This window comes from Sorex fumeus, unplaced genomic scaffold (assembly GCF_029834395.1).
Source record: "Sorex fumeus unplaced genomic scaffold, SorFum_2.1 ptg000024l, whole genome shotgun sequence".
Lineage (NCBI taxonomy): Eukaryota > Metazoa > Chordata > Mammalia > Eulipotyphla > Soricidae > Sorex > Sorex fumeus.
This window is the reverse complement of record NW_026606081.1, coordinates 35,690,979-35,705,386: the sequence shown is the minus strand read 5'-3', so window position 1 is coordinate 35,705,386 and position 14,408 is coordinate 35,690,979. Positions and strand designations below refer to the sequence as shown.

Sequence of the window (14,408 nt, the reverse complement as noted above, 5' to 3'; positions counted from 1 at the left end):
CGGGCCCAGTAACGTCTCCATTGGAGACTTCGTTGTTACTGTGCTTGGCATATTGAATACATCACGGGGAGCTCGCCAGGCTCTGCCGTGCAGGCGAGATACTCTCGGTAGCTTGCCAGGCTCTCCGAGAGGGGTGGAGGAATCGAACTCGGGTCGGCCATGTTGGCTGCGTGCAAGGCAAACGCCCTACCGCTGTGCTATCGCTCCAGCCATAATCAAGAAATTTAAAGCCATTAAGATCCAATTAACTAAAATTATAAGCAACTCAAAAAGAGTTCAAGACTTGATGGTTTTTCTAAGTAATTTTCTACACATAAGTTCTGTTTGTTTGGGTTTGGGGCCACTGGATTGCTACTTAGGGGTCATTCTTATCAGCAGTGCTCAGGGGACAAAACAGTACTAGGAATAGAATCTGGATTTCCCATATGCAAAACAAGCACTCAGCCCATTTAGTTTTCTCTCCAGCCCCCTATTGTATCTTTCTTATCAGCCTTGACTTTCCCACCCTGTAATCCCTGCTGGATCACTTCTGTACACTTTGCTCAAATCTTCACAAGATTCCAATCATAGGGCAGTTGTCCAAAAGTAAGCATTTAGCCCCAGTGGTAGCCTTTATAACCAGTCTCCTGACCCATTTTCATTCTTTAATGTCTGCTACACAAAGCCTTGTGTGAATAGAACTTAAGGACCAAAGAAAACGCGGAGAAGGAAACTTGCAGATGTCAAACCTTTGTAAAAACAGGAGGAAAAAAGGCAGAAGTGGTTCCATCAGGTCTGCAGAGATATGAAGTTGGACTGTGAACCTGAAAAAACAGACACATGGATCAAATTCTAAATATATAAATTGCTGAAAGATGGGCTATAGAAGCCTTTCATTATTGGGATCACTCCACATGAATGGGGTGAGTGAATGAGAATCTCGCCATATATCATGTTGCTAGTATAGACTTACAGTACAGACACTGTTCTCTTTTCTCATTTCACATCTGTTACTCTTCTCTAGTCGCAGAGATATTCAAGGTAAAATTTCCCTGTCTCCTTAGGGATCCTTGAGCTTTTAAATGCTATTACCAAATGGATTTCTGTGTGTGGGATGTCCACAGGGGTCTGTTTAAAACTTCTTACTATTTTATACTTTATTTTTAAATACAGCCTGAATTCACTGAATAAAAAGTGCAAATTATTGCCAGTAGAGTGTAAAAGATCAAACATTTACCTATCATATTTAAAACTTGAGTCTTTCACAGGGGATGGGGGATGTGTGTGTTGGGGAGGAAGCAGGCACTCAGCAATGTTCAGTGCTTGTTCCTGGCTCTGCACTTAGGGATCACCCCTGGAGGGCTCAAGAGACCCATCCAGGGTACAAGAGATTGAAGTCAGGCTGGCCATGTGCAAGGCAAGCACCTTATCTGCTGTACTATTACTCCAGGCCAAACTTGAATCCTTTTGGATATGGGTAATATTAGAAAGGAACTGTGGGGGGTGATTAGAGGGAATAAATGTATGACTTTTTTCTTGACAAAAGAAAGTTTCTGAAAAAAACTTTATAGAATGGCACATAATTCTTTGGGCGTAACTGAAGGACTCACCTGACCAGAAACTACTTCTTTGTTTTATAATCTTTTATTTTCTAATTCTCTGAATTAATTCATTTTCATATAATAGTTGTTACTTGGAGAGCCCAGCAAGCTACCGAGAGTATCTCGCCCACATGGCAAAGCCTGGCAAGGTACCCATGACATATTCGACAATGCCAAACACAGTAACAAGTGTCACAATGGAGACGTTACTGGGCCCATTCGAGCAAATCGATGAACAACGGGAGGACAGTGACAGTGACAGTGACTTCTATAACACAAAAGGGCAGTGATTTGATACTTTTATGTTTAATATGCCAGAGGACTTGTCAGAGTCAGAGCAATGGCCCTTGATCTCTGTGAGGCTGTAGGAGAATGTGACCCAGCGTTCCTAGGTCTCCTGCTCACTGTCATTTGAAGTTCAAAGAATCTCTGAACTCACTTTTACCATAGTAAAAAAGAATACAGTATTTTATTTAGTCATTTGCTCTTGCGAGGCACTGTATTGGTAACGTACAGAGTATTCCTGGCAATACTGAGAATATGAAGGTATTATCATCTTCATTTTACATATGAAGACACTTGACAAAGAGTTCCATCTCTTGCTCAAGAGATAGAAAAACCACTTTCTTGGTAAGGGTTTGTCTCAGACTCACTCCCACCAGGTGGGGCTTTATATCACCTCACCTACAACAATAAAGTAATGGCATTTCTCTGGACACGTCTTTCTCCTGAGAGTGATGAAAATAGGACATATATTATCCACTCAGTGCTCCTGCAAAATTTAAACTATTTCAGCATCACCATTCACATTATTTTAGTATCAGCATATTTACATGCATGTGTGTTTGTGTTCTTAGATTTCTGATATACCTTAATATAGTCCTGGTAGTCATTAAGTATCTTATGTGTCAATCTTGTGTACGGAATTTAAACACTTTCTTTTTGAGGTCACCCCCAGCAATGCTCACGAGTTAGTCCTGGCTCTGCACTCTGGAATTACTCCTGGCGGTGCTTGGGATTAAATCTGGATAGACCCCGTACAAGGCAAATGCCCTCTCCACTGTACTGGCGCCCCAGCCCTAACTTAAACACTGTTTGGGAAGGAGCTGGTGACTGTGATTCCCAGCCCTGAATGCTGAGCCCAGAGACTAGCATTCATTAAAGACGTTCCCTCAAACATAAATTAATGCATCATGATTTACAGTACCATAATGATAAAGGCTCATGCATACAATGTTCCAACACAGCACACAGCACCAGCGTGTCACTGGCCCACTAATGCCTCAAGGTCTATTCACAAATATCACCTCACTGATTTAGTCATAAATATTTCTATAAATTTCCCTCTACTTAAGGGTTTAAAGAAAACATTTATGAAATAAGCCATTACCCAGTAGCAATTCATTCTTTACAAGTTTATAAAATCAAATATCTTTTCTGACTATTTGTCTATTCCACATATTACAGTGTAGTTATGCCACATACTTCTGTTACTGAAATACTTAGTAGGTGTTCACTAGATGGAGGAGAGGTTATTGCTCATAAAACACATTTATCAGCTGGCACATCAAAAGTAGGTAGGAGCCTTCTGTGAGTGCTGTATTTTTTTGTTTGTTTGTATTTTTTTTCCAATTTGGAGAGGGTTTGATGTGAGTGCTATATTAAAAAAAAATTCTCAAAACACAAAGTTACATATTTTATTTATTTAAAATTTTATGTTAACATGTTACTATTTTTAATATTCTGAATTTTAAAGGTGTTCCATTTGTGTATAGAAAGTAAACTCACTAAAATTACTTACCACATGTTGTGCTGCTTCATCTTAGGTAAAAACAATTTGTTTTTGGCTACATCCAGAGATGCTCAGGAGTTATTCCTGTCTCTGAATTCAGAAATTACTTCTGGCAATGTTCAGGGGACCTTATGGGATGCTGGGAATCGAACCCAGGTCAGCAGCATGCAAAGCAAATGTCCTACCCGCCATAATATCCCTCTGGCCTCCAGGTAAATAAATTTTTAAGAGAGAAAAAATGCTCGGTAAAGTTACAGAACTTGAATAACTTTCTTCTTATTATCTGTTTCGTGCTTAGGAGATGGGAAATTCTTGTTATGTGAATTGCTCTTGTCTTCTAATTTGTTTTAAACGAGGTGATGAGTTTACCTAATTGGAAGAAGGCACATATGTCGGGGGTAGTCAAATAGTTATAACAAACATGACTTCATCAGATGATTGGCTGCTAGAGCCGTTCTGGTGGAAATAAAGATGTTGACTTACTGGTGGTGTGGCTTTGATTAAATATTATTAGTGGATCAAAGGGAAGAACTTTATCTATTAGTTTTCTTTTCTCTAGGTGTGCTTTCACATAAGAAAACACTTAAAGGCAGCGTGATAATTAGAACCAAAGCTGGATCTTTTATTTGAGAAATGCAGTTTATTTTTAAATTTTATTGAAGTAATATTGGTTTCTACTAGTACACAGGGCTTTACATGTTATAATTGGACATCTGTATATTTTGTGTTATATTTAAACCAAGAGGTTTTCTCACAAATTTTGAAGGTGGGTGGTGTCATCTTTTGTCATCTGTAGGTGGTGACAAAAGACATTTACCTGTTGAACAGGGACAGATAATGGTTGAATCACAGCTGTGGTCACTCCAGTCTTTGGAGATGATGATCCTATTGTCAAGGAAACAGAAGTTGTTTTCTTTTGAGCCCTGGAAAATAGGAAGCAAGTGTTTATATTTTAAAAGCAGGATTCATTCCTGGGAACATTTTCACTTTCTTGTGTACTTGATCAATCAATTGTAAGTGCTTTTGAAACAGAAAGCTTTAAGTGACATAATTGTTATGGACAGTCTCTCCATAGAGTGGACCCTACCAGCAAATAAAAGCATGAACAAAATAATGTAGCGGCATGTAGCTCAGATACTGACAGAAAATCTAAAAGATGAACCTGGCAAATCTCAAGAGGAAAAAAAAAACAGCGGGTTCTTATATAATGTGATTTTGTTCAACATTGTTTCATTATAATGTTAATGAGAAAATAATATATTCCAGCTGATGTTGAAAGAAATCACATTATTCAAAGACCTATTTTCTTTATATGTCATTTTATGTAGAGTGGTAGCTGCCAAGAACCTCTTAATATTGTTGGGGACTTACTGTATTTGTGAGAAGCAAAATCTTTAGCAGCAAGCAGATATTTAGACTATTTTGGGTTAGGATTCTATATTTAATTCAAAGATTTAGTGGTCTATTTTAATTCTAGCAGCTGTTCTTTCTTCTAGTTTCTAATTTTGTTGAAAGTAAATTGGAATTGTTGTCTTAGTGAAACATTGGTAAGGGATAAAGACAGAGCTGCTTTATAGGCACGTTTTTTTTTTTTTTTTTCGTAGATGGCTGTACAATCTCAAGAGTAATGAACTTGAAACATCTGAGATCTTTACTGAAATCTGAAGTATCAAAGTATCTTATGATAGCCCTTTATCGCTGATATTGGTCATTTGATGTTAGTGGATAAAATTTATACATACACATACACACATATCAGAGGAAAGGAATTATTACAGTCTCAAAATTCTTAATTTTTCTATAAAATGTTGATGTTTTACATTTTTACAAAAAAATAATATCAACTGTCATCTAATAATCTATATGTTTTCATAGGAAGGTATATATTTTATGATTTTCCTGATAATATCTAACTAGAAATAGACATTATCTAAATATAAACCCACTTTTCTTATTTTAAAATTTGTATATAAAAAAGCACTGTATTTTAAATGTCCTCGTTGAACATTTTTTGTAATGATTCAACTAATGTTCTCACAATATGATGTTTATTTTCATCCATTTACAACCAGTTAATTTGAAACTCACATTATATGTGTTTAGATTTTGACACATCTATGACAAGGCATAGACTTAAAAGTTCAAATTCATGACTTAAAAACTATGTTTCAAGTCCAAATCTTTTTGATCTTTGATTGACATCAGTTGACCTTTTCCTTTAGAGCATAGCACACATGGCTTACATCCTAACATTTCTGTTGACATTATTTGCTCTATTGACAACTGATGAAATCACAGGCACTTACTGTGGCATAGCTCCAGCTTTTGATTTGAAAACTAAACTTTCACTGTCTGAATCTGTTGAGCTTGTACCTGGGAGAGAATGAAAAATGATAATGAAGTTAAGTAGTATCCATTATTGTTTCAAAGAATAACACATTTCATAAAAAAATTAATTGAAGAAATACCAGATTTTACAACTATGTTTCTACTATGCAGCATTATAATTTGACATCTCTTTATGCCGCACTATGATTTCTACCAACAATCTTATTTCCATCTATCAAAATGCAATTGGCAACCTTGATTTAATTTTTGAATAGTAAGACTTATTTGGAAGCAGAGCAAGATTCAGAAATTTTTTTTCATAAAGTCACTAAAGAGCTACTATAAAAAGCTTTCTTCAAAGCATTGCTTCTAATGTCACATTTATTGTTTTATCACTTTGAAAATCTCAACCATACTTTTAAATGGCTTACAAGTGGAAATAAATGCAAGTGTATGTGTGTGCATGTAAAACTTCTGTGGTTTTAATGTTCAACACATTCCCAGGAGATTATGTGGTGTAGATCATTAATGTCTTCATTACTCATTAAGGGATGTTTTTTGAATCGTCAATATATTAGAACATGACAGGAGATAGAACGTTGCAATAAAGTCTCTGAATTTTGGATCAGACTAACTAAATCCTTTTAATTCCTTTTGATTTTCAATTGCACATCATGTGACCAGATTTTCAAAGTGTAGACTCTATTTACATTTTAATTCTCATGAAATTTGTGATGTTCTTATATATGTTTAAATATATTTTTAGATTCCATATTTAGTGATAAAGAAAAAAATTAGATCACTATCTCAGATCATACACAAAAGTTAACTCAATATTGACTTAGATGTTTGACCCAAACATGAAAAATAAATTGAAATGTACACAGAGAAACAGTCCATGATGTTGACCTTAGTGGTTTATTTGGTGATTCAGTTACAACTGACAGGGTAAACAGCGTGGTTACATCAAACTTGAAAGCTTTGCCTGAAAAAGAAAGGTCACTGAAACAAAAAGATCCCACTGAATGGGAGAAAATTTTATATACCAAAACATTTGACAAAGAGCTAATATTAAAATATTTTAAAAATTAAACAATTAACAAAAACATCAAAATCTGGGGAGAAGAGCTGAACAGACACTTCCTCAAAGACACACAGATGGCCAAATAGGCACATGAAAAAATCTGATCATCATTGGTTAAATGTTAGTGGTGATGTGAAAAAGAATGAGCTCTCATTCATTGTTGAAAAAATGCAAACTGGTTCAGCCCTCTTAAAAATATTTTTAAAAGAGAGAGAGACACACACACACACACACACACACACACACAGAGAGAGAGAGAGAGAGAGAGAGAGAGATCTACCATCTGAACCAGCAAATCCACTCCTACATACTAGGCAAAGAATACAAAAACACCAATACAAAAAGACACTGCACACCTATGATCATTGCAGGACTATTTACAATAGCCAAGATCTGAAAACAACCCAGATATCCAAAGATAGATGAATGGTTAGAGATGTGGGTGTTTACCTAAGGTGCAGTGAATACTACTCAGCTGTTTGAACAGTTACAACATGAAAAAAACTGAAGAGGGCCATACTAATTGAAATAACTCAGAAGGAGAAAGACAAAGGCTGGGATACACTCATCTGAAGGATATTGAGAAACAAAGCAAGGGAACAGACAATGCCTAGTGAATCATGAAACACTAAACTCTGACCACGAAGACAGGAATTTAAGGTGCCCAGAAGGGGTGGTGAGGGGGTGGGTGAACAGGTCCAGCAGACTGTGGTAAAGGAATATTGGCATTTTGGTGATGAGAGTGGTGTGATAACAATGTACCTCTAAAACAAAACCATTTAACTTCTGCAAGCCAATGTTTCCTCAATAAGAAATAAGTCAAAAGAAAAATGAAAATGACATAGAAGGATGATGAGAAAGCAGTGTGAGTTAATGAGGAGAGTCTAAAAGAGAAGACTGAAAGGCTACTTTAGAAATTTATACTAAAGAACAGGGTTCAGTAAAAAATAACTGATGGATTATAAGTAAGTTTCTTGGTGTGATGCCATAAATATTTCTGATTAAATCATAAATCTGGAATTACTTATTAAGACAAATCTATAGAACAAATAGCACTAAAGTAACCCAATAGTACAAAAAGCAGTAAAGACTATCAAAATAGTGAAGACCAATGAGGGCTTTCCTGATACCACAATAAACATATTAATGGCCAGGTATGCAATTTTTTCAGATAAATTCAGTGAATTGACATATACAATTATGTCTACATTTATACAAATAGAACCATACCACATGTACTCTTTGCAATTAGTTTATTTGTTTGCTTTTGTTTTAAGTGAGCCAGGGCTCACTCCTAGCTCGGAAATCAGTCCTCACAGGGGGGCTGAGGGGCTCAAATGGAAGCCAGGAATTGAACCCAGATTAGCCTGTGCAAGGTAAGCCCTCCCCCACATTAGTTATTTTTATTTAGCATTTGTACATTTAGAAAATATAAAGTTAATTCTCTTGAATAGCGACCTAAGTTGATTCCTACGATTCGCTGGGTTCCTAGTTCTGGACTGATGTTGAAACCATCCTGTTTAGTAACTCTTCTGGAATGTGTGGTCTCCCTTCTTGTTTATTTTTACAACTATCAACTAAGTCTAGGCTTTCTTTACCTACTTCCTGGACTACCACAATAGATTCTTATCTTGTCTTCCCATTTCCCTGGCTCCCTACAATTTATCTTCAACTTGCCTGATTAATTTTCCTATACACATCTTTGTTGCTTAAAAAAAAACCCAAATGTAGATGACCTACAAGCTTCTACTCAGTCAAGGAAAACCTAAAAGTGTGTTATTTCATGGTCATGAAAATTTCCAACCTGAATTTATAGCTCTCAGTCAGAACTCCCTACAAATCCATGTCATAAAATCATAGTTTGGAGAATAAGATATACTCACCAGTGCATACTTTGCTAGATGATGGAAACTCTGGTATGAACGCATACACACACATCTGTACAGTAACTTAGCTTATTTTCTTTTGAAGATACAGACAGTGAACATGATAACTGGTATGGACATGGTATGGTGGTGAGCGAAATGGGGAAAACAAAATGCAGGTAGGGACATAGGGATTTGTAGGAATTGAGTGGGGTACTACTTTAATTAGGCAGGTAGAAAGGGCCCACTACAGCAGAGATTTTATTTCAGTTTCTTCCCAACCTAATGATTATATTTACTATTTCATCACTATATTAGAAATGATAGCAAACTGTGAGCAAAAGCATGGCCCTTGCATGAAGAACATGGAGCAATGGAGATTTTTGATGAATGAAAGTGGTTCGTGCTTTTAGAGTGCAAATGATTAATCACACAAAGGTCATCAATGGTGAGATTATTACTGGCATCTGTCTGCTGGAATTTACACAGTCAGGGAAAAATGAACATAATGGACATTGGCAACTCCTCACCACTTCACCAGCTACTCTGGGTGAGAAGATGCCAGAGGATTTTACCTGTTGTTGTATGCATTGTGATAGCAGTGCCTGGAATTGAACCGTGGATCTCCCATGTGCAGACCATGCTCTCTAGGGCTGAGCCCCATCACCCCAGGTTCTAAGACAGTGATTTTAAATAAAGGTCAAGGCTGGAGAGGAAGCCTGGGTGGCAGTTGCATGCCTTTGTACATGCGAGGTCCTGAGGTTGATCCCCACCGCATGGTCTCCCATGTACTGCTGGATGACAGCCTGATGGTCCCTGTGGGTCCCTGTAAGCACCACTCCTGGGCAGAAGCATCAGCACCAAAGTGTCATGCTTATACCATAAGTCAGCTCAAGCAGGGCTGGGAGTGGTCCGGGGACCCCCAGCACCACCAGAGCAGGGTCCTATAAAGAAAGTAAAAATGATGTTGTTGGTTGGTGATGATGTTCTCTTCTTGGTCTTCTCCCATCACTATCACTATTACTATTATCCCGTTGTTCACCGATTTGCTCTAGTGGGCACCAATAACGTCTCCATTCATCCTTGTCACGTGCTAGTATAGCTTGATGGCATATTGGGGGCTCTTTCAGGGTCAGGGGAATGAGGACCATCATTGTTACTATTTTTGGCATATTGAGTACACCACGGGTAGATTCCAGGCTCTGCCGTGAGGGTGGGATACTCTCGGTAGCTTGCCGGGCTTTCCAAGAGGGATGGAGGACTTGGGGGCAGCCTCTAATCACCTTTACAGGTGTTCCCGTCAGGCATGTATGTGGGCAAGATACTCCCAGTAGCCTGCCGGGTTCTCTGAAAGTGAGAATTAGTGAATAAGAGCTTCTAGAAGCTTGGTTTTATAGTCTCTGGATCCTGCCCATTGATGGGGTTACACGGCAATTGATGGGTGTTACTATCTAGCTACTGAAAGATGGGAGGTCTGGGTGGAGGAGGCCCAGTCCCAAACCGAGCAGGCTTGGAGATCTCAGCCCCGGGTCCCGCACACCTGGGTTCCTCTGCTGGTTCCTTCATGCATGAGGCTCATCTGAGTGTGTGGAGAGTGGTCTCTGCATGGTTGTGGCTGGGTCTTCTCCCATATTTATGCCTTTAGTTAGAAAGGTACAACTGATGCAGCAAACTCCTAACTCACCTCTCTAGCTAGTCTTTTGTTCTTGTTTTTGTTTTGGGGTCACACCTGGCCATGCTCAGGGCTCACTCCTGGCTCTGTGCTATGGGATCACTACTGATGGTGCTTAGGGGACCATATGATGGGGTGCCAGGATAGAACTTGGGTTGGCTAAGTGCAAGCCAAGTGCCTTCCCTAGTGTACTGTATCTCCAGTTTACTAATCTGTCTCTTAAGATCAACTCTGTCATTTATCGTCTTCTCTAAACTTCGTGCTTACATTATTTCCTTTAAGTCTTGGAATATGCTAGAAAATCAGCAGTTCCTTGAGAATTGGGATGGAGCGAAGAAGGAGCCACTGGTTTTTGCTGGTTTTTTTTGGGGGGGGGGGACTAGACCAGCAGTATGCTGGGTTTACTCTTGGCTCTATGCTCAGGGATCACTTATGGCAGAACTCAAATTGAATCTGGATTGGCCACAGACAAGGTAAACATTTTACCAGCCATACTACTGCTCTCACCCAAGAAGCCATCATTATTGAGTATTTATTATTTTTCCTGCAGTCTATGAAGCACTTTTTATAATTTTATTGTCATAGTAATAAACCTCAAAAAGAGGTGAGTCATGACAGATAAAAACATCAAGTACCAAGAGGTCAAGGAATCGCCTGAGGTCAGAAAACTGGAATGCAGGAGGCAACAGGTTAAAACCCTTGGTTTTCTGAACCATGGTGTGGAATATCAGGTTCAAAGGCTTTGAACTTGAGGTCTGGCCATTGAGAGTGGCAACTATGCAGGATGAATGGGGGAAGAGCAATGAAAGCCCAGCAACACATAGGACACACCTGCTGGCAAACGGCATCACTGATTTGAAAGAGGTGAAAAACAAGGAGAAAATTTTAATCATGAGGAAGAGGTGGGGGCCGGGAGACATGAGCAAAAAGAAACAAATGAACAAAAAAAGGCTAAAGGCAAAACCCAGGGGCCTAGGCTAGCAGGAGTCATGGGAACCTGCACTGGACTCAGGGAGATGTTAAGGAGAGGTGATGAATGTCCTGTGGAACTTACTGCAGACACTCCCAAGGTGGCCAGAAATTGGGGGGAGCAAATAGCTATTCATCAGCTGATTCTAAATACATAATTTTTTAAAATCCCCCTAGCACCTCTATTTAGAAAGCCATTCTGTTCTGTTTCCTGCCCTCCCAGCTAATTTTCAGAGGATGATATGAGGGACCAAAAAGGTTGCAGTTGCTGCATAAAAAAAACTGCTACTTTTCACGCACCTTGTCCACGCCTGTGGATCTCAATGTCACCTGTGTCTCAGATGTCAGAGCAGCTCTTATACTGTACACAGTGGCAGATCAAATCTCCCTGTGCCCTGACCGATCTTCCCTGCCTCTGTATCCTCCCTCTCCACCACACACACACACACACACACACACACCCTAAGCGTGCACACTCACTTATCTTTGAATCATCCCCTTTTCCCCTTGGCACCTGCTGGTCAGGAGAAAGTGTTCCTATCTCAGGCAGAAATTTTCCTCTGCATTTATCAAACTGCTATTTTCAGTGCTTGATGTTGTCTCCAATCTGAGAGTTCTCTACTCAGCCCTTGCAATTACTATCTGTCCATTTAATATTGACTCACCTAATGGCTAAATTTCTCTATTACCTGATGGATGCCTGGGTGTGCAATGAAAACACAAAAATGCACCTTGACTTGAGAAAGTGCTTCCTTCCCCTTGAAAAGACAGGACCAATTTAACATTTCCTTGTAGAAAAAGACCCAGAAAATGCAGAATGACACACGCAAAAAATACCACCATGCAAGGGTATAAACAACTCTCATATAAACCATCACCCATATACAAACAATTACATATATTTCAAATAGTATGGTGATGTTGTACATGTATTTAATCACCTCTTATCTGATACATGGTGAAATGCTTTTCCACACCAATAAGTAAGCATATTCTTTAGAGTTATCTGATGGCCATTTCAAATACATTTACCATCATTTAAAATATATTTTTATTTTCAATTTTCTAACAGTTTCCCAATAGGCATGTAAAACAGCAATACATTAAAATGCCTATTTCCCCCAGCACTCATGAAAGCACAATGTTTTAATTATTTTTATTTATGTCAATCTGATATGGTCCTTTATTTGAAAAATTAAACTGTATTTCCAATTGGGAATGAACAATAAGGAACTCCTAAAACCTTAACATCAGGAAATAAGAATTCTTCATGAAAGCAGAAATCAATCATTTTCTAAAAACCCAGTGACTATAGTAAATCTAGTCATGGACTTTATACTTTTATTTTTACATTCTTTGCTTTTTCCTCCCATTCACACTGGACATTTCATTTTTTCCTCCCTCCCTTCTTTTTTCATTGCTGTAATTACCAAAAGAACTATAATCCTTCGCAGGCTCAGATAAAGGTAAAAGGTAAAGGTAAAGGCCCTCCCGTTGATCGTCGATTTGCTCGAGCGGGCCCAGTAACGTCTCCATTGGAGATTTTGTTGTTACTGTGTCTGGCATATCGAATACTCTCGGTAGCTTGCCGGGCTCTCCGAGAGGAGCGGAGGAATCGAACTCGGGTCGGCCATGTTGGCCGCTTGTAAGGCGAACGCCCTACCCGCTGTGCTATCGCTCCAGCCCAGATAAAGGTAATTGAAGCAATGCCAACAATGAAAACTTTTACAAGTGGCAAAGGGCTATAAACGAATTAGTGTGAGTTTGGAAGAATGTCTAATTATGTGGGGACATATTTGCAATCCAACAGTTATATCTGTTACATTTTTTAAAATGTATGAAGGTGTAAGTCGAGTGAAATATACACCTTAGGAAAATGATGGGAAGAATCAAAATAATATGAGTGACAATTCATACAGGGCAATTAAATTATCTATGCTTAAAAAATGTCCTCGATTCATCACAAGCATTTAATTAATATATTTTGACCACACCCAGAAGTGCTCAGGTCTTACTCCTTCCACTCCCTGGAGGATTTGAGAGACCAGATGCAGTGTCAGGGATCAAACATGCAAAGGAAGGGTGCTATTCGCTGCACTATGTGCCTGACCCCTTCGTGAAATATGATATTTTCACATCTCATTTTCATCTAGATTTTTTAAGGCTTTTAAATGAAAATGTACTATGTGCTAGGCACTGCTCTGGGAAACTAACTCATTTAATCTGCACAACAATTTCTTTTTTTTTTCTACGAAAAGATGGAGTGATAGCACAGCGGGTAGGGCGTTTGCCTTGCACGGGGCCGACCTGGCCAACCCAGGTTCGATTCCTCTGTCCCTCTCGGAGAGCCCCGCTAGCTACCGAGAGTATCACATCCGCACGGCAAAGCCTGGAAAGCTACCCGTGACATATTTGATATGCCAAAACAGTAACAAGTGTCACAATGGAAATGTTACTGGGCCTGCTCGAGCAATTCCATGAACAACGGAAGGACAGTGACAGTGGTGGAAAGATGGAAAAATCAAAGTCTAGAGAAGTGAATCAGTGTTCAGAGTCATGGAATAAGTTGCTAAGCGAGTCATAAAATATTATTAGAAATAAATACTTATTTAAAAATAAATACTGTGAAGATTGGCCAAGTCTGTGCTTGGATTCCTTCTTAAGTTCTCAACCAGTTTTTAAAGTCGAGTAGGAGAAACTTTATGCTTGGAGCTTTTATCCTGCTGGGATCAACAGGAGCAGTTACTCATAAAACGTCTCAGCATGCTTCAAAATGTGGCTTAAAAGGGGTACACATTTTAGCTGACTATTCAAAGCACTGAGCATCTATAAATAAATGTCAGACAAGATTATTCAATATACATGATTCTTAAATATCTGTGCTTCCACTTTTTTTGGCTTTTTGGGTCACACCCAGCGATGTACAGGGGTTACTCCTGGCTCTGCACTCAGGAATTACCCCTGGCGGTGCTCAGGGGACCGTATGGAATGCTGGAAATCGAACCCGACTTGGCCGCGTGCAAGGCAAACGCTCTACCTGCTATGCTACTGCTCCAGCCCCAGTGCTTCCACTTTAAAAAAAATTTGCTGTACCCTTATTTTCATCCAACGTAACTTC

At 38.9% G+C, this 14,408-nt stretch overlaps 1 protein-coding gene across 1 annotated transcript in view; it reads right to left on the bottom strand.

Annotated features, from left to right (window-relative positions):
• The window catches only part of PALLD (palladin, cytoskeletal associated protein), a 478,687-nt gene that overhangs the window by 262,402 nt on the left and 201,877 nt on the right, over window positions 1–14,408 (bottom strand). The window contains exons 3-5 of the mRNA XM_056114259.1: window positions 5,679–5,745; window positions 4,190–4,295; window positions 729–803 (exon numbers count right to left, since the gene is read on the bottom strand). Of these exons, the coding sequence (XP_055970234.1) occupies window positions 729–803; window positions 4,190–4,295; window positions 5,679–5,745 (248 nt within the window). The remainder of the gene's footprint in view (window positions 1–728; window positions 804–4,189; window positions 4,296–5,678; window positions 5,746–14,408) is intronic.